This window comes from Brachionichthys hirsutus, chromosome 8 (genome assembly GCF_040956055.1).
Source record: "Brachionichthys hirsutus isolate HB-005 chromosome 8, CSIRO-AGI_Bhir_v1, whole genome shotgun sequence".
In the NCBI taxonomy this organism is placed as follows: domain Eukaryota; kingdom Metazoa; phylum Chordata; class Actinopteri; order Lophiiformes; family Brachionichthyidae; genus Brachionichthys; species Brachionichthys hirsutus.
In genome coordinates, this window is record NC_090904.1 from 12219802 (window position 1) to 12247344 (window position 27543).

A 27543-nucleotide genomic window follows, 5' to 3' on the forward strand; every position below is an offset into this window, starting at 1 on the left:
GGAAATACCCATCAGTAACATTTGCCCATGCGGTCTCAACTTCCTGTTGTTCCCTCCTTTAGTTCCTCATCCGCAGCACCAAAAAAACAGGCAGGAACAGTTCAACAAGCCTTTATTTATGGACATCCTTTCCATAATATAACAAGACGGAATGCAAACACACACAAAGTAGTTTGAATCAGTCCTATGTTCAAAGGCAGGTCGTTACAGCAGAGTAATTACAAAAACAAAAAAAACTTTATTGCTCCTTACAGATTCCGACTTCACCCTTAACCTGGATCATTAGAATACACTTTAATGAGTGTTAATCCTATTTACATGCAGAACGTATTTACATTGGCAAAGCCTGAGAGGGTTTCACAAAAAAAGCTTCATCTCCATTCTCATAGTGCTTGAGCAATTCTCCGTCCTCAGTCCGGGCGAGGGTGTCGGTTCAGATCCTCAGTCTGTGGGGGGGGGGGGCGTGCGGTCACATCCAGCACCCGTTACATGACACGACCTGAGCCGAGGAACGCACAGACTACGAAACAAAGGAGAACGCACTTCCAATGGAAGGACTTATCGATAACAGAGCAGTAGAACGATCGATTGAGATTCATTAAAGAGCTTCTCTGCACATCAGTGCTTTTCAACGACGGCTCGGTGTTCAAAACAGTCGCTGCGCCTCATAAAATGAAACGCACGTGGATCAACGACTCAAAACTGCACAAGCTTATTAGTGAGACGCATGACAATAGTTCTCTGTACATGACACACACACACACACGCACGCACGCACACACACACACACACACACTCGGACAGGCGCACATAAAAACACATTTGAAGGAAACAACAAAAAAAAAAAGCAGTTTGAACATGAAAATATTTTCTTTTGATTCATTTAAGCGAATACTTTTCGAAGCAAATAATTACGGTAAGACTTTTAACGCAGCTTGGACTTCCAATGAATCTGTAATCGTGTCCTTTCGTTTTCACAACTCGGGACGATGTCCCCGAGTTTAACTTTCACACGTGTAGAGATTGCCCAAGTTAGAAATATTCTGACCTACAACAATCATGCCAGAGTAGGAGGAAAGACTCGTATTTAATTCACACGGCGTGGCTTTATCCACGTTGTATTTTGGATAAAGCTAAAATGTCAAGGAAAAATGGGGAAAGCAATTATACAGGCAGAGAAGAGTTTCCAGTGTGGTCTGAACAGAAACAGTGCCAATGCTTATAAATGTGTAGCCGGAGACGCTAGGGGCCACCCAAACGGGGGCGGGGCTCTGTGGTTCGCAGTGTCTAAACCACGCCTTCGATGAAACTAGTGTCCAGGTGAACGATGAGCATTCTCAGGAAGGACATCTCCTTGCGAGTGTTCTCGAAGATGATCCGCGGCTCGTCAGACTTGCATCGAAGGCAGTTGGGGGCCATCACCATGGCCAGGTTATTCACGTCCATTTTGGTTACGGCCACGTTGCACGGCTGGGCGAATACCTGCAGGTAATCAGGCAAAGGAAAGGGAATCACGTCAGGAGGGAGAGAAAGGCGACGAGCAAGACATGACCTTTGACCCTCCACTGAGTCACAGACGGTTAATCAGGAGCACGATATTATTTCATTTGAATAAGTTTCAGTTCGTTCAAATAAACAGCAACATATTAGTGTTACTGGAGCAGGGATAAGGGCGGCAGGTTTGTTTGAGACCAGAAATCTTGCTTCGCTTTGCCGATTACCTGCAGGAAGTGGATGAAGTAGCAGAGCACCAGTCGGTTGAGCTCGGGCAGAGATTTAACGACGGCGATGGCCGCCGCCGGGTCGTCACAGTTACTGACACACTGGTTGTAGAAGTCCATCGGGATGAGAGGCTCCTCAAGCTCCCGGTACCACAGCTTCATCAGAGAGGCTGAATCGGGGGGGGGGGGGGGACAACACACTCTTAATGTTCACGCTGAGGGTAACAAACCGGTGGCTCGACATGAAACGCAGCCCGTCCTCACCTGGGACGTTGGGATCAGAGAGATTCTCTGGGATCCTCCACTGGTCTACCTGAAGCTTCAAAGCATTCACTTCGTCAATGTCTCCGGGCACCCTGAAAACAAAGCCCAGCGTGTCAGTACCACTCAGTGGCCATCAGAGGGAGCTCCGCCTCCACCTCAGACTCTTCCATGACTTGTACGCACTCCCGGCTTCGAACGCGACCCAGAGGCTGGAATTGTCGTGTTCCGTGTCAGCAAACAGAGTAAAGCTAAAATAACCCGGCAGAACGTCGTTCCAGGAGCTTCAGATGCTGATCTGTGTCGTGGAATACTTCTCTAATGAAATGTGCGGGAGGAGCCCCACACAAACACACAGCCGTGAGGCCCCTCTGCAGTCGAGTAAACGCATATTATGAAGTCCCAAACTAAACGGCGCCGTCTCGGGAGCGAGGCGGGGCCGTGTTTGCTCTGCTGCCTGTTGTGTGTACTGTACACAGGGAGAACCCGCTTTGAAATACTGGGATACCGGAGACCACACACACACGTGTTTATATACACTATACATGCAATAAAACACAGCGGCTCAAATCCCACAGCTAATTCTCTAAACTGCACCTCTCACTCGGCTCGGGCTGAAAGCGTCTGATTGGACGAGCGTACCTGAAGATGCCCTCCGTTTGAGCACCGCCCAGAGCCAGGACATACTGGGAGAGCTGAACTTGAACCCAGGGCAGTTTCCTGTCAGGGAAGAGCTCCTGCTGCCTCTCCATCACCTCCTCCAGAGAGCTGCCAAACAGGGAGGGGGTGACGATGGCCCGCCTGCTGTGGTCGATCTCCTCCAAGGTGGGCTTCCGTAGACCCTGGAGGGGGTGAAAGAAGATTTACTACCTGTCTGGGAGCATCCTACTAATCACGGCTTGGTCTGCTATGACTGGTTCTGTGTTTGCGTCTCTTCCTATGACTGTGTCATCACGTGACCGTATCTAAGGGTGACTTAACGCTGAGTCACTCCGCTGAAACGGCTCCGTTCTACGTCGGTCGCGTAAGATTTACGTTCAGCGACGTAAACACGACATCTGGAGATCACCTTCCCCCTCGTAGATTCTTCCCAGCTCACCTTTTTGCCTCCCGTGATGACCACTTTCTGTAGTTTGCGATGGCAGAACTTGGCGTACGTACTAACAGGAAGACCTGCAAGTCGACAACAGGAAGACGATTCAGGAGATGCAATGAAAGCACAGGAAGCCATGTTCTGTCCCTCAGTCGGGGGGGTTTCAGCGCCGGGAATTACTGGAGATACAAATGAATAATAGTTGAAATTCTTTCCCACAAGCAGCGGCAGCTGAAGAGACATGTTGACATGCCCCTCTGGCGTACGGAGATTAGAGCAGGCTCGACTAAATTTCAGGGTGTCGGTAGATTTACGGCTGCAGAACAAAAAGCTTCGGAGACGGGATCCAGCGTTCCAGAGCGACGCTCGGGTGATTCATCGACACCCAGACGCAGGGAGGAGGGGAACAGGAGAATCAGCTCCCTGTTTGCTACTTGCTCCGAGCAGCGACTGTAGGACCTAGATCTATTTGGGAAGTGTCTGCATGAGAGAAACAGCGTTGTTTGTTTTTTTAGGGCACAAAGTATTCCAAAAAGACACAAACTCCTCAAAAGCGGAGAGACTCCCAACACTTGTAGTTCTCAAACAGAAAGCCGACAGAAGACCTTGATTCTTATCGAGTGCTGCGCTAACTTGGATTTACAGCAAACTCTGAGCTCTCGGGGGGGGGGGGGGGGGGTACCGGGAGATTCTGTTTCCTAGAATCTTTGATGTATCAGCTACTGGGAAAAGACCTGAATGGAAAAAACCAGCCGATGGAACTTTTTTAAAGTAACAAACACTTTGCAGCATGTTTCTACACTCAGAAGCCCCGGCGTTAGGGCAAACAGGCAACTCCCATTGGCGCGCACATGATGCTAATCTATAATTACGTCTAATTACAGAGAGATCAGCACCATCGTTTGCCCCTAATCTTAGCAAAGATGCTCAATGATACAGAAGATGGCCGCTTAAACACAAGAGTGCAAAGCCCCTTTGAGAAGGCGTCCCAACATCACGGGTGGTCGATATTTACATCGGGTTTCCTAGCGTGAAAACAACAACAACAACAACAACCACACAAACAAAGCTTGTGGGGGCAACACCTGCTTACAAGAAGCCTGACGGTGTTGGGCCAGGCTGAAAATGATAATTAGGAGACAACGCCAGTCTCGGTTACTGTTTAGCAAACAGATCTACAACCGGCGCACTCACAAGGCCCGAGCTCAAAGGCTCGGTGGCGAGAGGCCTCCGGCTCCCACGCGGGACTCCGACCGCTCGCAGCTGCTCATTCCTCTGGTCAGACACCAAGCACGTCTTCCAGGGTCTCCGCCCATCAAACAAACGGCAGCTTTCATTATGGCTCGTCACACCAGAGTAGGTTTGTTTTCAAGATTTCTCCCTCTAAATGGCCGAAGGGTCCGTCAGAGGCCTCGTCTCAGAACTCTTAGTCGGTCGGAGCTTTTCTCCCGGCACGAAGCACAGTCTGAGTCATGAACGCACAACGTGCGAGGCCACTCCTGTGGCGTCTACAAGAAGATAAACAGGGTTCTCTTCTCTGGTGACATCATTGCGGAGAGTCAGAAATGTGGGTTGCTTTAATGAGGTCACATGACTTGTGAGTAGGTATCCCCTAAAAAGGCGGCGTGACGTGGAGCGAGATCATAACCGTGACTCACAGCGCGGGGCCATTGTGGCCCAACACTGTATCCTACATTTTATTTTCCAGCCCGGCTTCCTGTGAAACGCTTTCATTGTGTTTGCGAGGACAGCAGCATGCGCTCATTGAACGAGCACAGCGCTGAAGTTTCCATCCCGGATGAAGGGGTCCCTCTACAGGGAGCGATACGTTATATGTGCGAAGGCTTGCATTGCTTAGTTTAGGTTTTGACCAAAGTAGAAAAACATCTTCAGAACCCCCCCCCCCCCCCGTCTATTGTGCATTGAGGTCTGCCGAACAGATTTGCTTGTCCTAATAGGCGCTACCAAGGAGCCGGGGTTTCGGATTTTAAAGCAAATAAATGAGGAAATATCTTTACCCTCTTCCTCGTCTGAATTCTGTTTCCGTTTCTTTCTGGACTTTGAATTCTTCTTGAGCTTCAACTCCTGCTGATCCAAAATGAACTGAGTCACTGTGAAAGAAAAGAATCATATCTGATGAGTGGATCGCTTTCAAGTCAACGTCGACAATCCTATTTCTTTTGACCGTCAAAAAAAAACAATGCCACGCTTTCTAAAATCACACGATCTAAACTGACTGAATATTCCACAAGAGCACAAAAAGAATGGAAGAGCATATGAACGTGGTTTTCAAAAGCCTCTCTGCACTGCACGGACAACAAGGACGATACGACAACACGGGGAGGTACCAAAGAAAGATAGATGACCCACCCTGCTGCTCAGTCTGGGACTCACATTTCTTGTCGCTGGGGGGCTCCGTGTGTCTCTGGATGTAGCCCTCTAGGTAGCAGCGGAACTTGGGCGAGGGGGCGAAGAAAGCCAAGTTGACGGCCATCAGCTCCCAGCCGGCCGCCAAGCTCCTGGGGCTGGCGTTGCCCGTGGTCTGCCGCACCAGCTGCACGAACAGCTCGTCCCGCAGCCCCGGCATGTCCCAGCACTTGGTGACGATGAGTAGGGCGCAGTGGCGGCGGTCCAGACGCGAGGGCCTGTCCCCCATGTAAGCCTGCACCAGCTTGAACATCTCGCAGGCCTCCTTCCTGATGGCGCGGTTGCTGGTAACGAGCATCGGCTTCTTGATGGACCCGCGGTTCCACGAGAGCATGTTGGCGATGGAGACGCGCCGACGAAACAGGCCTTGCGTGTGCATGTTCAGGTGCTTGCTGGCCCAGTCCTCCATGCCCATAGCTGGAGGCGGGTGCTGCCGCATCGTGGCGTAGGAGAGCTGGTAGGAGGATCCCCTCTCTCCAGTTCCGTCGCTTCCCTCTCTGTTCTCACGGCTGGGGGGGCGGTGGGGGCCAAGGGAAGCCGTCCGCCCATCCACCACGCCTTTCTTCCCGCTCTCTAACTGACTCTGCAGCTCTAGGGTGCCCACCTGCAAGAAGAACAGAAGGTAGGTGTGAGATAGAGGATCGGTGGAAGAGCAGAAGAAGAATAGATGGTGGGAGCGAGGCGAGGGTGCGGCTGCAGAGTCCCGACTGTGACACAGGAGCAGCTGGGCGGCCTTCCACCCATTGTGTCCGGCTCGGCTCCTCAGCGTTTGGGCTTTGAGGGTTTTCCGCCACTATACTTTCAGTACGGCACCCTTGGAAACCGTACGTAACCCATAATGAATGCACCTAAACCCAAGATCTGTTTAACGTCTCTACAGCAGACAGGATTATTACTGGAGCTGGGGGGGGGGGGGGGGGGTTAGCAATTTCACTATTCCAGCTGTTGGGAAAGAAAAGACTCGACTTTCATTATCCTGGAAAGCTGCCGTGAGGATATTTATTAAGGCCCTGTCGATGTTCGACCCAATGGACGATGACGGCGCTTGGCATGCCCCTCTTCCTTGCTCAGACAGTCAGGAGGTCTGCCATGTTTTCATTCCACCCTTTCAGATTCATTGATAGAAATAAGGCTTGAAACTGGTGCCCTGATAGCGTCACAGTAGTCTTTATTAGCGATTCACCGAGTTCATCCTGTTCTTCTGCCTGACAGCAACTCCAATTACATCGTCCAATCTAGAGACCTGCACCAGCGTGGGCATTTCACAGCTCCTCTACCATTACTTTCATTTAAAGCCATGTATTGTCTTCTTTGGCCAGTCAATAATTAGGGAAGGCCGCTTTCAGTCATTTTAAATTCCAAGTCCACAGAAATGGCACCGCAGTAAATATGATGGGACAGAATTTTTGAGAAAACAAAAGTCAAATTCTTTTACAAAACACACTTTTTACAGGTGCGAGAGTGGAAGTACTAGAAACAGCGATTAATATTAGCTACTGGGATGTGATGTAAATACTCAGTGAGTATGCTGCCGCCGCTCCGCGGTGCCTCTCTCTCTTCATATGATAGCCTACTTTATTCAACCAAAGCTATGCACTCCACAACACCTCACCGAGATCCCCGTGGTTGGGCTCGTCCTCAGCGCCGCTAACGGAGTCGGTAACCCACATGCGCTCCGTCCAGAAACAACATGAAACCCGAACCCCAATCAAAGGACTAATGGAAAAGAAAACAAAAAAACTTGCAATATGGAGTTGGAAAAGCAGAGCAATCCGGTTTCTCGATTGAATGGAGCCGATCTGAGGTTTGGCTCTGGCAGAGATGTTGTCGAGGTTGTTCGGGGTTTAAAGTAATTTCAAATGGACGACAGAGGTCAACTCCAGAAGATCAAGTGCAGCACGCCATGTGTTTAAACGAGGGAATGGAACATGTGCTGCACTACTTCTATTAACAGTGAATGCTACAGATACTGCACGGCTCAGCATCATTAATTCAGAGATGCGGCAGCGGATCCGTGGAAATGATGTCAACCTCCAAAAACATGAATTATTCATGGCGGATGAGGAGAATTCAGAGTTCCATTCAAACAAGTTGGTTCAAAGGTCTTTCAGCGAGCGGAAAATGTTCAAATATGGCAAAACGTCGAGCTGCTTGTAAACAGCGAGAATAATCTGGGGGGGGTGAGTGATATAACGGCACGTCTGAATAGTGTTCCAGGATAGACTCGAGGATCCTGCTCAGCGCTCCTAGGCTGCCATCTATCAAAGACGGTAAAGCAAAGCTACAGTGGCTCAAATAAGCCTCGGTACCAGCCCGTCATCCTTCCCTTCCTCCTCCTCCTCCTCGTCATGCTGCCAGGCCGTGGCCATATGGCCCACAGCGGCCCTCCTTCCTGACCAAGGAAGCACAGAGCTGGCATTAGGCAGCACATTACCTGCAGTGCAGGACAGATGGAGAGCGGGTCAGGTGACGATGGATGACACTGCGATTGTGGCCATTAAAGCCATCGGTGCCCAGTCTGCCCAGTCTGCCCAGTGCTCAATGGCCTCAAGACATTTTAGTCCTAAACACTAGAATGCTAAAAAAATGACTCACAAGACGCTCAATTATGCTTCTAAAGAGACACACAGGGCCGGCCCGTCGCGTTCTCCGGTGGACCAGACGTTCATTAGTAGCTGCAGAGGTTCTGAAAACGATGCTACGACAAACGGAGATTTGTGATGCTAACAGGGATCTGCAGAGCAGAGGAATTCACCACCAGCTCCACGGGTTATATCAAACTGTAGTTTCACCGTGGTTCCCTAACATACAAGCAAACGTAGTGACCATAGAAACACACACACACACACACACACACACACACACCAGGGGGTGGGCTACCTGTGAGGGTGGTCCTAGGGTCTCTGGTGATGACAGGCTGGCCTGACTATTCACACTCATCTCCAAGGTGTCCACCTTTTCATAGGTCCTCTTCTGTCTCCCTGGTAACTCCAGAGGACTCAGTACAGGGTTGCCTTGGTTACCTGCCCGACTCAGTGACCGCGGAGTGAGGTCCTCTCTTGATGAACACCTGCCTGCCGACCCCCCTCCGCCGTACCATCCGAGAGAGTCTGCAGGGGAGCGCGTCTGGGGTGCCACTGCCCTCTCCCCCATTTCAGAGTCCGGCCCCGCCCTCACCTCCCTCATAGTGTTCGAACGACTCACCACCTCCCTCATCTCAGCCATCAGCCTCTCGTTTAGGGCGCACAGCTCCCCGCTGCTCCCTACCGACCCCGGCCTTCCTCCTAAACCAGCACCGCCTGCCACCCTCCTCCTGCTCTTTCGCCTTAGACTTGGCGAGGGGCCGGTGGAGTAACCAGAGTCCTGATAGTTAATTGTGGCCTGGGGGGTTGATGAGGAAAAGTCCTGTGAGGCCTGGCTGCTCTGCCGGCTGTGCCGTGCTTCCATAGCGCGCTGGACTGTGACCTCAAGGATCCTCCAGTTTTGCTTCTTGTCCAGTGAACCTGGGCCTGGGGGCCCCTGGTCTCTGTCCCTCAACTGGCCCCGAACCTGCGGGGCCTGTGGCTGCTGATGTGGCTGAGGCTGGGGCTGTGTCGAGACGGAATCTGGTCTGGAGGTCGGGGAAGGGGTGCGCGTGGGGACAGGAGAGCCGGACTGGGGGACTTGTTTGGGGTCCACGTTGATCATGTGCTTGATGCACTCCAAACCGGCTGGGCTGTAGTCGGAGGACGAAGGATTCCTCCGGTGCCTGGACCCCGGCGCCGGATGCTGGAGGAGTCTGGGCTTTTGAAGGCTGTGGGTAGGCGTCAGGCGAGATAGAGGCTGTCCGTTGCACAGGTGTGCCCCCTCTACCTCCATGTCTACTGGGGGCTCATCATATATGGGACAGTCTGAAAGCGGCATGTCATAAACTGCGGCAGCACCACCATACTGGTGGGGAGAGATGGGGCTCGGCTTGCTGGTCTGTGACCGGTGAAGGAGAGGACTGGGATGGCTACCGTCAGATGTTGCCAAACAAAAACTTCCATTACTGGCTTTCCTCAGGTGATGAGTCTGATGTACGTCGGCGGCCATTTTACCAGAGGGGTTGCTTTTATAGGCTTGGGCAACGCCTAAGTGTCCTCCTTGCGCCTTGTTGTTAGAAGGGTGCAGATTTAAGACGCTGGCTTTGCTTTGCGAACCGTGCTGCGGGTGATGCTGCAAGGCCGGGCTGGGCTGGCTACGGCCCACGCTGTTCACTTTCACCAGCATGGTGGCCTTTGAGCCAGGAGCAGGCTGCCATCTTTGAGAAGCATCCCTGGCAGAAAGAAAGAGAAAACACAATTCAATTTGACACCAGTAAGGCAGCTAAGCTTTAAATAAGACCCACGGCAACACCAGAACCTCTCCAGATAAGACCGTAAATGCAGTTACCGTCACATACAATCACGATTACGCGCTTCTTTGGAGGCCATCTAATTTGACCAACCTCAAAAAGAACATCGCGTGTGAAAATACTTCACATACGGGGCCTCAGACATCTGGAGAAATCACACGGGGTACTAGTGCAATGAACTAATGTCTGGCAATGTAGTTCTGTTTTCAATAGAGTATCTTGATCTAGAATCACAATCATGAGACATAAAAGTCTTCCATCTCAATCACTCGTTGGACATTCTGAGCTTGAAACTACAAAGGACATGCAAGGAGGTCAATGTGAGAAGTCGGGATTGCCGTTTGTTCCCAGCTGAGAAGATCTTCCCTTTGGGTCCAAAGGTTAATTCTCCTTCTAGTTCAGCTGTTGGGCTAACTTCAAACCCAACGGGCCGCTGCTAATCCCACCAACGTAAAAACAATCTGCCGTCAATCTGGTCACGCTTCTCTGGTCTGCTGCTGTCGCCTCGTAATCTTCAACAGCATGGAGGACGTGTCGTTCCTCAACTGATCAAAAAAACGTGCCCTTTTAAGCCAGCGTCTAAAGCAGGCCTTATTTCACCGACACAGACGGACACACAGCTGGGACGAGCGAGACACACGTGACGAGGCACGGAATTTACACGCTTGGTAGACTCGATGTTCAAAAAGGTAAATACGTTTGAACTTAAGGCAGGTGAAGACTTACCTTTCCTGAAATAAATTAGTTGTGGTATTTAATTAAATCACAGCTGATCGCCTTCTGTCCGGTTCAATGCAAACGTGAACACGGATCGGTTTAGAGCCCGAACAAGTGTTCAAAGGCTTCCTTTTAGGAGCTCACACAGTTGAGAGCTGGGGTCGTAGCGGCAGTAAGAGGATGCAGAGGGTGGGGAGAAATAGGCGGAGTGACCCCCCCCCCCCCCTCCTCCATACATCTCTCTGGAACAATGCTGAAACAATTCCCCCGAGGGTCTCAAAAAAAACGGCTAACTTCCTTTAGTCCTCCTAGATAAGGCTTGGCACTCTCTCTCTCTCTCTCTCTCCCTCCTCGCACACACACACCGTAGCACTTTGAATGTAAACAGGCCCTCCATCTTCAAACAGTCCCACAGATTTGCCATCCCAATGAACAACTGGGTCTCGGCCACCTGGCACAGCTCCGGGACGGCCCGCCAGAACCAACGCCGTTGCCTCCAGAGACCCCCCTACCTCAAAGTTTACTGCCGAAATAACACAACTCTCAGACACATGCAGACAAGTGTGAAGACAAGGAGCTGTGATGGATGTGATACTACCAAACCCACAGCCGTTTAGTTACGAGTAAGTGCGAGCGTGTTTGGCCATACAGGGTGGAGACAGGGTTTGATGGGCGAGGGTTGTAAAACATGAGACGCCACTGTTTGTCCTTTTTGAGACACTGTAGGTTTTCACACCGGAGGAGTCGATACAAAGGCCACATCAGCAGCCGAGTGCTTAGCTTCAGTCCGTCACAGCAGGAAAGGCTCATGCATGTCACATCAAGGATTTTTTTTTTTTACTGGAAGGCACTCTGACAGTAATCAGATTTATAGAAGTGATTTCCGAGCAAAACTTAACACACAAAACAAGCTTTTAAATGGACCGTAATTCATTGTCAGAACCCCAACTTCTTATAAAGACCGATATGCACCTGTATTTATCCATGCAGAAGTATGTTCTAGTAATATGTTGGATGTTTGCTTATAGGCACATTTTGCAAATGTGAGGCAAATTATATTACCTTGTTAACAGATATTTAAAGTAAATTAGCACAATACATTGCAATTTATTTTTTTGCCAAACATTTATTTGTTAGTTTTTGGCAGGAAATATACTCCCTGTGATTCCCATTTCATTCTCCACAAACAAATCAAACATTATAAGATCTCTGTGGGTTCGTGTGACTGAATCTGTTTTCTATATATTTGGTGGGTGGGTAACATCCTTTACGAGGACTGACCCTGAGAGAGTAGCGGCCACTACTTCCTGTCTGAGAAGGTCCTCCGGAGGGTTAGATAGGCCTTCCTCATATGCAACACAAACAGGAAATGCCGAAAGTAATATTCATGCACAGCACCAGGAAGAAAACACGGTCTCCATTTTCATAACCCTGAACACACACGCAGCTTTTAAATGGTTAACTTTATATATGCTTCAACAGTGTCTGCTGCTGAAACACATACAACGTATTCCGGTCCATAGAAAAACTCAATTATACCCCCAGATGAACTCAGTAGAAATGTTTAGCAGCCTGTAATTCAGGCCTGAAACTGAACACAGTTACAGACCAGCCTAAGTGCGACTTATCCCATCACACAGCCAGAACATCTACATTTGTAAACTCCTACCAACTCAACACGGGATGATGTAAACGCTGGAACCAAGGAGAGGCAAATGGAATGGAGACAGAGGTAGCGTCTCCCCCACAAAAACATGTGGGGGGTGGGGTCGGTGGTCATTGCTGTTCTGGCTCAAGCACCAAATTAGTTCTGGACCACAGAAGTGGACCAGCGAGTTGACAGCGATCGTGTGCGTGTGTGTGTGTGTGTGTGTGTACGTGTGTTCGCAGCAGATAAATTGAGGAAAGTGTCCAAGAGCGTCAGGATAATAGGAAGAGGATGAGATCAAATGATCTCATTCCCGCACAGCTCAATGCATAGATGAAATGTTTCACCATATATGTCAGCAGGGCGGGCTTCGATGCATTTGTGTTCTTCAGTGTAAATGTAAGAAAAAGGCATCTGAGAGAAGAGTCTATTCGGCCCTATAGAGCAGTCTGTATGCAAAAAATGGCGAGAGAGACAACAGAGGAGGGCGTGAGCTTGTGCAAATGAGAAGGGGTGGGGATTAGTCGTGGGAGAGTGCAGCAAGGGAATGAGCGGGAATGCCCGGATTCCTCAGGACTCACGCAGGGCCCCTGTGGCAGAGTGGGGGAGCCTCAAACAATGCATGGTTGTGCCATTGCCATGGCGATGCCTCGCTTGAAAGACGAGTAGTGTTAAGGGAGGGTGTGGCACGGCGATAAGGGTCTGAACGTGAAAGAGCTATCTTTCACCTCCAGAGTCATTCAGACCAATAGACAGGCTCTTACGCAACACCTGGACTTTATTCAAACCATATTCAAAGGTTGTTTAGAAAAGGTGTGTTGCCCACTCGTAGCCCATCTGTCAGGCGTCAAGCCGAATGTGAGCTGAAGGTAGGTATTATACACGGCAACTTATCATAGAACACAGAAATAATTGTCAAAAGGGAGTGTAAGAATTTTTTCCCGCCTAAATCTCTTGCTGTTTGCAAAGAGATAATCTCCTTTTCAAATACACCCACGAAAGTGCTGACAAGCCCCTCTCAAAAAGCGCCTGGCGGTAGCATGAGATCTTTTGGAAGAGTGCAAGAAAAAATGTTAGAGGCTCCTTTGTAAATCAACGGCATAATGATGGACCTTTGGGGGGGGGGAATAAAGTCTGTGAACAAACTACAATTAGTCTCAGCAGCTTTCACAAACACAGCCCCACATACCAGAAGTCCTCATTTTAGGGCCGTTGTCAGCAGATGCCCTGTCTCTCATTTCTGTCTTGCCAGGAATAACTGCCATTGGAAAAGTCATCAGGTGAGTCACTTTGGTGGACAGGAATATGGATTTGGAAGTTCTTAAATTTAGCCCCGGGGAATAGCGCGGGGGGGGGGGGGGGTCTGAAAAAGATGCAGGGTATTATTAACATTGGCTGGAAAGGAAGAGGAAATGAGCCAAGCGTCTTGCTGCACAAACACCTCAGAGCACGAACCAATGGGAACCGAGAAAACAAAGAGTATTCGCGCGAGGTCGTATCCTTCATTCTTCAAATCAGGTTTGATTTGAAGATATAGAGACTCATGAACTAACAGTTTGGTATGGGGCAAAGCTGGTAGCCCCCCCCCCCCAAGTTCCTGTCCGACACCTATAGAAAACCAGCTGTCCTGTAACAGCTGAAGTGACGCACATCCCTTCCTTTCTCGCCAAGATGTCTACCAGTTGTGCATTTCTTTTGCTCGACCCGACACTATGAGGAGGGCTGTGCTTGACTAAGGGATAAAACCACTTGGTAAGATTTGTAGAGACAGGTTGAGGCCAATCCCGACCAGATTCCAAAGAGACCCGGCTCTGGAATTTGAAAGTGGGTGTGTTTTTGTGAGGATGGTTTGGCAAATTAATACACATTCATCTGAGTCATTACTTTGGCAAATCTATTAAAACTACTGGAGGGAAAGGAATGATGACAATAGTAAATCAAGACAAATAAAAAAAACCTCAAAGCGATAAACCAGATCATGGCCAAATAACGTAGACAGTGTTGTCACATTTCATTTTAAATTGGGTTAGCTGTGGTGAGAGATCAGATCAATAATCGGCTTGAAGTTATTTACTTAGGAAATCTGGTACACTGGTTGGAAAAAAGCAAATTTCACAAATTTGATTCAGCACAAATTTCAAAAGCATATAAATCTGAGCGGAAGACCCTCTTCTTTCAAAACACGGCAGCTTTGAGTGAGTCAGAATTGGAAGGATCGCTATGATTTTAAAAAGGTGGGATAAGAATGGGAGTGCAACTGTAGGCATCCTAAAAATACCATCCATGCATGCAGCAGTCCGTGGTCACTTCACATGCTGGTTCATTCTAAAAACACTGAAGATATTCCAGCATAACAGCTCTAGAGAAAGAGGGAGAGAGAAAGTTCTGTAATAACAGCTTTTCAGAGATTCATAAAAAGGTTTTGGACATATTGCTTCAGTCAGACACAAATCACTGATCCGTAATCTAGCTCTTGACAAATCTAGAAACTTTGCATTTATGGGAAAAGCAGAGTGAAATGTGGAAAAAAGAGAGAAGAGAAATAAAAATGAAACGAGGACATTGTCATTGCTGAGCAGACCGAAGCACTTTGGCAGGATCGCAAAGTTCAAAGTGCAACTTTTAAAGCTAACAAAAAAACAAAACAAAACAAAGAGAACCCACTTTTATAGGCAGACTTAAAACACCATCTGGAAGCAGCTGAAAAATGTTCTTACCACACCGGGAGGATAGAGATAAAAACAAGTCTTTCGAAGTTCGCGTAAAAATGCTGTGGCTAAATCCTGGCCGGAGGAGATGAAGAGCATGAGCGTTTTGCCCTGGAACTTCAAGACAATGTGCGACCCATTAAAAATGTAGTAACTTTTCTTTAACCCATAAGACACCCTCACAAAAAAAAAGCCCACGGGTAATTCTCATTCATGACTCATAGCTGGTCACAAGCACAAGAAATGAAAGTGCCTGCTTTGTTTATGGCTTTTCTACTTTTGCTTTCATTCAGAATGTTACATTTAAATTGGTCTGTGTCATCTGGCCACGCTGCATTTGCGCTTTAGTGTCCATAAAATACGTAAATGCAGAACCATGTATTTCTTTATAAATATAACACATATATAAATATACTTCCTATTTTATCCCATTAAAAATATTACTTTGGTATCATCACATACAACTCGTGAAACATTCGAGGCGGAGTTGAAGCAGTTTAAGTATTGATATACGCAACTCCGTGGAATCTTTTTAAAGGAATCCAAAGCCACAGGACAATTAAGAAAGGCGGGTTTTAGAGTCTAATGTCAGTGTGATTGCTGTAGGTTGAATACGTGCCACTATATCATTACAAGGCTAAATGAGAGGGCACAAACAAGCTATTTGGTGTCTATTCAACCAACCTAGACTTCCTGCCCAGAGAAAGCGCTCAGTTAACTGCGGGCAACTGGGTTTGAGTGAGAGCCTTTGTTCCTTTTTGTTGTCCTTTATACACCCGAGGTCGGCAGATAGGACAAAAGAATGCTGTGACCCTGATGTGAACCATCTTGGGTCACCTCTGGGAGGTCTTGCACCACGCTGCCATGTGTCCTCACCATCCACTATCCTCAACAGGTTCCCAGTAACGCCAAAGCTCAGTGGATGGGAACCCACACACACACGCAGTGAGGACAGGCTTATACCAATATCACCAATTATCTACAGCGAGATGTCAACTGGGTGACGACAACGACACACATTGCCTGGGAAGGTAGAAGGTGAAATTCAACACCGGGGTTTTAAGTTACTTGATCTCCAACGCCTCGGTCCATAATGGAAAAGAGATCAATTTGCGACAGTTTCTCGTGCCAAAATCCACGTGTGACTGACATGTTTACCCCCAGAGATTGCAGTACGTCCCTGATGAACTCCACAGGCTGGGACTACCCAAATATTCCCAGGACATGTGATAAGAGTCAACCAATAGGTAACAGATTAGGCACTTAAGTTGATATATAAGTGCACTCATGCCGACACTTCTTACATGCATGAAAAATAGAAGTATTAGAGTTCATAAAAGAGAAAGAAAGACAAAGGAAGCACCAGCGGTTAGAATGACACACTGGGCGTGACGTGTGGAAACTATTCCATCAGGTATGAAAACATTTTTATTTATTTTTAATTGGTCAAACCTGTTTTCGGAGAAGTGGGAATGCCCCATCTCTGTGAGTGCAGTATTGTTTACAAAGGTAGGAGGATAATAACGCTCGATTGCTTCTGCTGAAATTTTACAAGAGAGAAAAAAAAAGGGAAGTAAGAATGGACATGTAGAAACACGTCTCCAATAACTGAGAATAACAAACACGACACTGGAAGGCTGAAAACTCCCGTGAAACTAAAATAGCTATAATCACAACAACAAAAAAACAGTGAAACTCGGGGTGTGACAGAACAATGAGCTAACCCCAAACCACCGTGACCCTTCTTAGCTTTCCGTTTAAACTTTCACCCCCCCCCCCCCCCTCCTCTCAGCCATTGATTCTTGTCAGCATCAATAAGGTGAGCCACTAAACTAATGACAAGCATCCCTGCAAGTCTGTTTTCATCCATTCTGAGCTGTCGCATTCCACCCTCTCCGTGCATTTCGAGCTGGTTTCCAGGTACCTAAGAGATGCAGGCTGATGAGCATATAAAAGGGCCATATGGCTCAGTCTGGTATCAAAGTCCTAAAGACTCTTCAAAACAGGAAAACAGGAAGTCATTGTTTTGACTAGAGACAGAAAAGGTTCTGGGAGAAGTTGACCCAGTGGAGTAAACTGACATTCTGTGGGGAGTTTTGACACCCTCAGAGTCAATGCAACGCGACCTCTTGTGTCATTCAACAGCCACTGCTGACTTCTCATTCCCCCCCTCCTCCAGTTTTGGGTAACCTCCAAAGGAATCTAAGATCAGAGGCGAGACCTCCCCAACAGCAAAGGTGAGCAACCAAAGTCGCAACGGCGGAGCCTCTGAAACCAGCAGGGATCACCTTGTTCATAGCTGGAATGCTGTGGTTCTGCTTGTTGTTAACCGCAGTCAACGTTCTCTCACATGTCTCATGCATGTGGCTTTAAGCTCTCGGCTGTAAGAGGCATGAAACACTTTGATAGCCTGAGGCCCAGATTTGTTTTGGGAAAATTAACAAAGATTTGAAGCAGAGAATAGTGTTGGTGGCGAGCTCACAGAAAGGCACCGAGATGGCCTCAGCAGCCCCGGGCCAGGGAAAACCGAAATGGCATGTCTGGAATCCGGCTCGGAAGGAAAGGATGGCGGGTCGGACGAGGCCGCAACACGGAGCGCATGATGGGGGGTCTCTGAGTGACTTACTGTTTAGGGTGTTCTGCTTCAGTCATCCGGCGTGGAGGGGTTGTGTTATAGTGTAACTGACCATTAATCCCATTTGGTAGCTATTTGCTAAAATGGCTAAGCATGGTTCTCAGGAAATGCCATGGAAACACGGGACATGTGGAAAGGTTCAGACAAGTGAGCGGTGAGAAGTCAGAATACTCCACAGCAGGAGCATTTGAAAGTCATTATGACTCACTGTGTCGTGATGACTATCTCGTTTCCCCACTTTTCTCCTGCTAATGCGATCCACTTAATGACTAAGCACAAATCTCGCTCCAGATTAACTGCGGCGGCGACTAAAGGTTCGGTCGAACTCACCTCTGTGGATCTTTGCTGCCATTCGTGCTGTGCTCACTGCTGCTTCCATCTCCCTGCGATCTGCTGTCCACCGCTGGGTCCACCTCGGGGTTGAAAGCCTCTTCGCTGGTCTCCAGAGGTCTGGGGACGGGGATGGGGCTGTCGCCGTCCCGCTCGGGCAGAGGGGTGCATGGCCCATGGCTCCCTGCGCTGCCGATACTGCCCGTGGTATCGAGGCAATGCCTGTCCACGGCCCCTCCAGCTTTCTTGGCTTCACTGCATCGCCTCATGGCCTGGAGCTGGGAAAGGGGCACCACATCGGCTCTCTGTGGTCGATGCCAGACTGTACGGCGCCCGGTAGAGTTGTAGTAGTAGAAGCGTCCGCTGTGGTGGTCAAACAGCTCCCACCACTGGTTACCATCTGCCTGGCGAACAGAAACGCCTGGAGGGGGCTCCCACCCGCACTCACCAGTCATCAAGTTCACATACATGTGCTCACGGGAGCGTGGCTCCAGGATCTCCACCCAATCAGAGCTGAATGAGAAGATAAAAGAAATAAAGAGTGTTATTTACAGCTAAAAGTGTCAACAGACCATATCGCGATGTCGTCGAGGCTGCAGTTACGCTTGAGTACTAATCAACTCGACAAGCAGTGAACAACTCACACTGTTAAACAGCGAGCGTCCCACAAAAGCCCGCCTGTCCATATGGAGAGTGTGAGTGTTTGCGTCCTCCACACGTATCCATCTGTATGGGTGCATGTGTTGCAATGATGTCATCCTTTTTTTGTGGGCAATAATAGCAGGAACGATGGCGTGCATGTATGTGCGTTCCCTGAATTAGGAGACAGGTGAGACACCGGCCGTGGAGTCAGCAGGGTCCAAAGAGAATCGCACGCTGCGAGTTCTGCTAATGCAAAGCCACCGGAGCTTAACTACAATTACAGAGCGGCAGCAGCCAGCTCAGCACAACACACGCAGACAAAAAAAAGAAAGAAAGAGGCTCTGGAGGTGGGGTGCAAAAAAGGCAGAAAGAGAAATGGATGGAGGACCTGATTAGGAGGACACACCATCTGTGTTAAAGGAAGTGAGTGGCATATTGGAACTGAATGATCATGTCTTAGTAAATGAAGTCATGGTTAATAAATACGTCAAATAAGCAAAGACTGCAGTTTGCCGGTGCTACATATCCAGGACATGCTAACGTTAGTGGGCTCCGTGGCGTCTCTTTAATCTCGATGCGGAATACAAGCTTTAACTACACCAAGAAATCCATGTCGGAAAATAATATGATTGAATATTATTGATGCAATATGAAAACTATTCATATCTAATACACATTTATTTGGAAATTCCCAAGCAATGACATTGAGCCAAGAAAAAGACTATATTTGCTGTCCTTTTAGGAATAAAAATAAGATCTGTGGAAATATTTGGAATTTCTCAGAAAATAGAAAAGCAAATGCCAAGCAACAAGCAAAAACCTTTTATTTTTTTTCTCAAGAGGATGAAATAATAATGAAAAATGGCTGGGTTGTTAACAGAAAGTATACAATATGATACACAAACATAATATTCCACGTGTCGGTTAATTGGATTAATACTAATACTAATTTTCTGCAAAGTTTTAACAGAATTAGATTAAAAAGATCAATGTTACAGTAATTAAATTGGTATATTACAAGCTAAAACGTAATAATGGACCATGCAGTTACTCAAATACATGGTGGGCAAAAAAAAGTACCACCCTATACATGCCGGAGTCTTCCCCCTTTTCCATATTTCCACACTCAGATGGAGACCCCCCCACACACACACACTGAGAAATTGATCTCTCCACGCAGCATTCCTTGTAATTCATCTGCGTTTGTCACTGCTCTCCCTAAACCAAATCCAACCCTTACAAACATATAATTTGCAAAGCTCCTCCTCCTGTGCGTTTTTGAGTTACAAACATTCCGCAGCAGAGCCACCGGAGCAATCGGCGCAAACTTCAACAGGCCTCATGGCGTCCTGAACACCCCCGACAGGAAAACGGCATTTGCAGGTCAGCTGCAGAGGCCATGGCCGCCGGGTTTAGCGGCGCGGCGTATAATGGCTCTGGGTAAATAAACAGCAGTGAGGGCAGAGAGCGAGCCCGCTGGGTTCTGTTGACACAAACAGATAGGGTGGAAGATGGGCCGGTGTTCCGGTTCGGAAATTCAAAGAACACCACTTCTAGAAGCACTAAAACAACACGAGAGTCGTCCATTAGATCTGTTTGTCTAATACAAAGGGGCGGTCCCACAAGACCAGGAGGTCAATTCATTTAATTATTTTTTACTTCTGCAAGTTCTTATCTGTTACATTCAGACTCATGTTGACAGTGAAGACAGCTTTTTTCGTTCCTAAAACAAAATAACATCTATTTGAGAGCGTGAGCAAAAAAAGCACCCTGAATTTCAAGTTGTACTTTGGTTTCAACTTATCACCATTTATCGTGAGACGTGGACATAAAACTGGAGCGCAGGACTCAAAATGTCCGAGGCTGTCTGCCTCATCCTGCAAATGTTCATAAATGGTTTGGAATGCAGTCTGCGCCAGCTCAGAGATGTTCGACTCCAACACAAATGGTTTATATTCAACTAAAACGGGCTCCGTAGAGTCGCAGTCCTGCGACCGAACAGGACTAAACCGGCGCTAAACTCAAACTGGATTTGAACACCATCACTTACGGGATCTCGCTTTTATTTTTCATCCCATCGAACAAGCAGATCGTTCCGTAACAATCTTTCCATGGTATTAAATTAAAATTGTAAATTCACATATGAAATCCAGTACGCCCCTTTTTCCATTTCGCTCTCCCAACAGAAAAAATAAGGATCTTTGTCTCCCATTTGGGTCAAAGAGATGCTTTAGCAGCCTATAGTTATTCCACGACTAAAAATAAAGCATGTCAAACTGAAAACACTCTCTGCAAACAGAGCCTGCCATGAGTCCAACAGCACAAGAGCACCTTCTTAGCCGCTTTGCTCCTCGCAGTCTGAATGCGCCCTAAACCGCTTCTGAAGGAGAAATACTTCATCTATCTAATTTAAAGACAGTTCTTAAAATAACTAGAATGGGGCGTGGTTTCCCATCCCGGAGTGGGAAACAACGGAATATAAAGCTCATGGAATCTGCCCCATTGTTCAAAGAGAAAGCCAAAAGTTACATGGCACTTTTCCCAGCCGCGGAAAACACAGCAAACCGGACAATACGGTCACTAGGAAAAGGAGGTAACAAGCAGCTTCGTGTCATTGTCCAAGTTTTGGATTTCAAACAAATATTGATGTGGTTGTTGATTTGAAAAAAGATAAATGACAATGAGAGAAAAGTGATTTCCCTGTCTAGAATATTGTTTTGACCAAAGCACTTCTTCAGATATTCCATTATCGCTTTACAGCTTTATGCCTCATCGCCGTCGAGGCATTTTTGATGGAGAGACTTCAGAAACTGAACCAAATAGGGGTATTTTACCATGTTCATTTAAACTCAAGGTGAGATAACAGACAAAGATAAATAAGTGAGCCAGCTTAGCCCCCTTTTTCCGATTAACGCTCATGTAGGCCACCCTCTAACCTTTTCCGACAACAGACTATTCCGGGCGGTGGCTTGAGAAGGCCCCCCCTGTCGACCAAATGATCTCACACAGGGCCTGCCATTCATCGAGGCAACCTTAGCGCCCTGTTCAACGTGCAGAGCAACAAGTGCCAAGGTCCGCTCGGGTCGGTATATTTACAGCACTGCCATTTCCTATTTAGAGCCATAAAACATTTGTTCTCCTCAGATACAGGCCTTAAAATAAGTCACCGCTCAGGGAAGATGGACTTTTAAATTAGCCTCGCTGCGCAGGACGAACGCCGTTACAAATTTCGCAATAATTACAAATCAGTAGCAATATAATCTCGCAGAGCAAGCAGGAACCGTCCCCCAATAAAATACAGAGAAATCAATCAAAAGTGGACTTCTGCTTGATTATGTATAACCCCTGTGCAAAGTGTATTCGGTATAATGCTGACCAACCTCCTTATCTAAATATTGTAAAACAAGTGCAAGGACAGACTGAACACCGACCGCTTGGCAATATTTCCAAAAGCTGTGACTCACAAAGAGGAAACCTGAAAGCCTTGCATGGCGGGTGCTTTCACGGTGAATATTGTTGCTATACAAGCAAGGATTTGTTTAAGATTTTGCATCATCACACATCACGGTTTTGACATGCATCTCCGGGCTGCCGCTTCCTCTGACATGTTTCCACTGGAGGTTGATCAGGTTTGAGAGAGGCAAATCCCGTCCTACTCAAACGCTCAAGTCCTCAGTGAAAGGTGTTTGTTTCCACGAAGGATCCACTAACTTCAGTGTTTCCATTACAAACAGGTCGGGATAAGGTGTATGTGGGTTGTCTCCGTGCAGGATGTGCATGGAAGCGCCGTTGCCCCACCCATGTGTCCAGAACAATCTCGGAGGGGGAAAGCCAGCACCTGTCACGCACACATTCTTCAGGCCTTTTGTTTAACACCTCCCGTTCCTGCCGTGTCACCGGGGTTAGAAGGCCGTTAAACGCAAAACGTTAAAAGCACTATTGTTTGTGAGCGTGTGTGTCTTGTATTTAAATCAGTAACAATTAATTCTGGTACAAAGACTGCCGAGTGTGTTCCAAGAGGCAACCTAGCAATCATCCCAACAGAAATCTCCATAAGGTCAATGCTCAAATTTAAGATGCTGCATATTTAGGATGTTCTCTGTGTTAAACAGTCACAAGCTTTGTTAACAGGGCCCACAGGGCGACCCACTGCCCAGCTTGGCTACTCCAGTGCCCCATGTTAGAATCAACTTTTGTCTTCTTTCTAAATATAGACTGAAATGTCAGCGGGCTATTTATTTCGTACGGTGGTTGACAAGGGCTAATAAGTTATAACTCTCAAATGAAAATGATGATACGTTTTCAATTTCACAGCAGGCGCTCAGAATTAAGGAAAATTGCTTAGAGGCCATTGCTGTTCATTGTCTGTACAATACCTGAAGAGTTCTGATGATGGAAATCATTGGGAAAATCAATGGATAACATATTGGGATGATCAGTGAGACTGAGTGGATGACCAAATGTCCATTTACCCTTTTAACGGGTATCCCTGTTAGCAGACCATAATTATTTTATTTTTTTAGCCATTTAGCAATAAAACCAGATAGTGGAACTTCATTCATTGCAAAATGCCGTTTCATACCAATAATTTCCTCTTCACCCCTCCTCCCTCCTACCCCTCAACTGCAGCTGTTGACATCCATCCCTCATTTGTCGAGTGCTGACATTGGCAAACAAGTTTGGCGGTCCTCTTTCACGGCGAGACATCAGGCATAATAGAGCCAGCCTAATGTGAGCTGACCCAGGCGAAAGGGTGATGGGTTCCAGAGGAGGGGGACAGGGGTAAAGCACAGGCCAGGGTCCACATGCCTGGACTCCACGAGACTGGGATGGGAAGCACATGGTCCTGAGCTCACCTTGCTTCTCCATTTACCTCCAAAACCAGTTTTTGGATTAACTAACTGTTAATCAAATTAAACATGCCATCACCTGCAGGGACTCAACAACAAGCAAATGTCATGACTAATAATGAGTGAACACCTCTCCTACGCCTCCGACTGCGAGAACCAGATGGTCTGGTTCAGTCTGACTGCTGCAGCTCGGCTTGTTCAGCATTGGAAATGGGGTTCCTTTCAAAATGACAGATTGCTAAAACTAAAAGTTGGTCTCCTGAAGCTTTCTACAGGATGCCCAAGGAGACAAACACAGGTACATTTTCCCCTTTCCCTGTAGTCGCCACTGCTACAAATAACCCTGTAGGGCTTCTGGGAATAGAAACAATGGTTGCCTAGATGAGAAGAATGCCCTGTAATGACTCAGGGTCATATGCATTACAAAGGCCGAACTCTATTCTGATGGCCGTGATGGTACAGAACAATGCAGACTATTGTCAGATCAACAGGACTTCACTCATGGACCAGAACTCTATTTGTTGCCGCCACACAAATGAGGCCGGCCAATCAGAGCAGCAGGGGGAAAGAGCTTGGACAAGTCCACAAGGCCCGGTCTGACCTCATTCAACAGCTGCCCTAATCCAGAACTAGAGACAGTTTCCCCTCTCCATTGGCACCGGATTAGATCGGAGCTAACAAGGGCCTTCAGCCTCCTTCGGTACCGCCAACGTTTCCCATGCCGTTTTCTAACTCCCAAGTTTACATGGCTGAGGGGAATTAATTCCCCGTGGCTGCCAAGACGCTCGCCCCACTGCGCCCAACTGATTCTTCATGTGAAGTGGGACGCCTACCTCGCCACCAGCTCCAGCAGAACATTTTTGCATTGGCAGTCACTTCAGACACCTACAAACTAACTATAAGGAAGCAGCAATCCCTGATCTCTGTGTCGAGTATTGTCTCATCCTGCCCCCCCCCCAGCTCTGCTGCTCAATATCTGCCTGAAGGACTACTCGGCAACACGCTCATGCAATTCCCTTTTATAGAGGTAAGCCTGAACAAACAGAAGTCCCATGTCCTTCCTAAAATCCACCCCTTTTCTCGGCTGAAGTGCACGTGAGGATTTTTCCAGGTCACATAGGATTCTGGACAAGCGTGAACATATGCAGGAGAGGCCATGGATGGGATCAGGCTGTTTGCCACATCAGACTGGTCTTCCTGCCCAGCACACCAGCTGTCAGAGCGGGAACAATGGAATCACTTTTACAAACAACAGAAATGAATGAAGCTATTCTATTATGATGCATTTGCTGCTTAATAATCTGTATAGTCTCGTCTCTGTCATGTTGCATCCTTTAGTGTCATCATGCGTCTTGAAACTTGACAAATCTTTCCTTTCCATCCGTGTGATGTGATTGTTTCTGACCTGTCTGCCTATCAGGAGCCGTTTCTAACTTCATTTTGAGCCAACTCCCTCCCCAGCCCAAATCCTCCCCTGCTGACACGACAAACGAGGCCACAGTCTAATCCCAGAGGGTGAAATGGAGGGGGGGGGGGGCTGATGAACAACACAGGAAAGAGGCATCCAGATTGTCCTCTAGAGGAAGTGAAGGTGCAGAGGGAAGGGGTTACCAGGCTTACAAATGGAGAGCAAGCTTGGGACGGATAAAACCGGTCCATACGGGCCTGAGAGGAGGAACGGCACGGATTACGATTTAAGAGGCCATTACCAGGATCACCGGCGTAGAGATTATTATGTCGTAATGACAATAGAATTTAAGACGGTGATAGCGAGGCAACTCTGAAGTTGCCTTTCTTTTGTAAGTAGACTTTGAAGCGTGCCTCACTGATATTTTCTGTCGAAGATTATATTTACCTTCCCCATCCGGTGTTGTAGGTCATGCGATCAGCGACTTTTTGTAAGTCAGGTAACTCTGTTTTTAACAAGTGTCAATTAAACTTCAGGGAAAATCATCCCTTCAGAGGGGAACAGGTGGTCGGGAGTTTCACGCTGAAATCGTTCCACTGTCTCTTAGAGATGTGGAAATCGGACTAAACCTTGTCCAAAATAAAAAAGTTGTCTCAAAAAAGATAATTCACTTTTTGGCACGTTCAATCAGCATTCAGGCCCGAGAGAAGAAATGGGGTACACTTGTGGCTGTGCACAACATGTGGATTCCATTTTGGATCTCTGTGAGATCATAAATAGTTGTATAATTGTGCCATATCACACTTTATAGTGATATGGCTTCACTTTACTCGGAATGCCTCTTGCCAAGTGAAGTAACTTCATTTCTTGGCCATGGGTTTAGCACAATCTTGTTTTAATCCTCACTTGTTTATGAGTTATCAACAAAAAAAAAACAAACAAGCAAACGAGAGCCAAATCTTTGTCTGAATTTAAACTTTTTAAAATATCTTGCAGACAGCAAACCATCTCATAACCTCCAACTTTTTGGGCAGAGGATAACAACCTAGTGCAGCTTCAAACACACTTCCTCTGAACAGGAAAACAAGCGTATTCATCGTCAGATCCTCTGTAAAAATGGACATCCTGCCTTGTACTTTGTCCACTGTCCAGAACCGTGTTAATCTTGTTAGGGGGGGGGCATGGTTTACTCCCTTCATGGCTGTCTACTTTTGAAAACTAGCAGGGCAAATATCCTACAAGGCTCATTTCTGCTCCTCGCATCGAAGCGGGAACCATCGTCTCGCTCCATCCTGCTTCCTCTTCTTCTTCTTCTTCTTCTTCTTCTTCTAACGCAGAGCCGGCGAGATTAAGATGTCGCGCTGGACAGACATGAAAGTTACGATATCTGCAGAACCCAGCGCCGCACAGTCATTAGAGCAAAGTAATGGTGGATATGCTCCGTGCCAAACTTCTACGACATCTGACATCAGCATCCTTGAAATAAGAGGAATATATAGATACTGGAAAATTATAAATATCCATTACTTCAGTATGAATAGACATCAAATCATGTCAAATAAAGTTAAAGTAAATTTGAAAAATAAAATAAAAAAAGAACCAAAGTAGTTCATCCTTTAACACCTCTAAAGAGAACCATCTGTCCCAGAAAACCGATGAAAGCTAAAGGTTTTAACGCGCAGCTGCTGAAAACAAACATGTGGGGCTCGAACCTAAAACCAAATGGGAACAACATATGGAACATTTTCCTTCCGTTTAGGTCGCTGGTTTCCCAACCACAGCAAAGACTGAAGTTAAAATCAGACAATTTATAGACCGGTGTCGGAAACCCAACAGGCGCTGTTCAAAGACTCAGCCCCCCCGTATCACTATTATATTATTTATCACGTATCTCATAGCTTCTCAAGCTAACGCTACGTTGTTAGCAAGATGCAAACTGTTTACAACAGCGCTGTCCGGTAAATAAAACATATCCCACTGGCAAAACGTAGTTTTAAATATTTATGTCGAAGCCTTCCGGACTACATTTCCACTACCGAGGCTTCCACCGTCCGTCCCCCGCCCTCAGAGGAGCTGTCGGCGGCTTGATAGCAACCGAGCTTTAGCGTTTAAAAAAAAAAAAAACTTTACCCACACAAGTTTGTGTCGCTCGCAAATTTGGATGAAAGCAAACTCACCTTGTCCCGGCCATTTTCTTCACATTGTAAACGGGCCGTAAACAAAAAGAAAACGATATTTGGCGGGCATCGACGTTAGTTTTTTCTCGACACGCAGAGCCGTCCGAGGAGTGAAGACGCGACGGTCCTCCGGTGGTGAATCCGATACGGTGCCTCCGCCTACGCGCATGACTCATCGGTCGGGATGGGGGGTCACCGGGGCTGCACATCCGAACTTCCGCCCGTCCGACCCCCCCATCTAATTCCTATTTTCCCCTCTACATACATTTTTACTTCACTATCTAACAAAGAGAGACCTTATGCAGGTGGAAAATGACGTCACTGGATACTATCAATAATATAAAACAGAATAAAAACGAGCCCCCCATGTCGGACAAAAAATGTCATAAATAACACAAAACAAAGAAGCGACATAAGTTAAATGAAATAAACGTACTTTAGTAAGACAATAATTGCTTACTATTTAACAATCCTGATGAAATCCAGATTTCATTTAAAATTATTACAAAACATAGACATTACTTAAAACTTATTTGAACAAACTCAATACA

At 47.3% G+C, this 27543-nt stretch overlaps 1 protein-coding gene across 1 annotated transcript; it reads right to left on the reverse strand.

Annotated features, from left to right (window-relative positions):
- Positions 1-95: 95 nt before the first annotated feature.
- Positions 96-27006, reverse strand: arhgap46a (Rho GTPase activating protein 46a). The gene is made up of 10 exons (XM_068742395.1): positions 26993-27006; positions 17916-18428; positions 8383-9799; positions 5446-6106; positions 5094-5186; positions 3082-3155; positions 2625-2824; positions 1986-2077; positions 1722-1891; positions 96-1482 (listed from the first exon to the last, which is right to left on the reverse strand). Exons 1-10 carry the CDS (start codon positions 27004-27006, stop codon positions 1288-1290), a joined length of 3429 nt encoding a protein of 1142 aa, XP_068598496.1. The 3' UTR covers positions 96-1287.
- Positions 27007-27543: the final 537 nt, after the last annotated feature.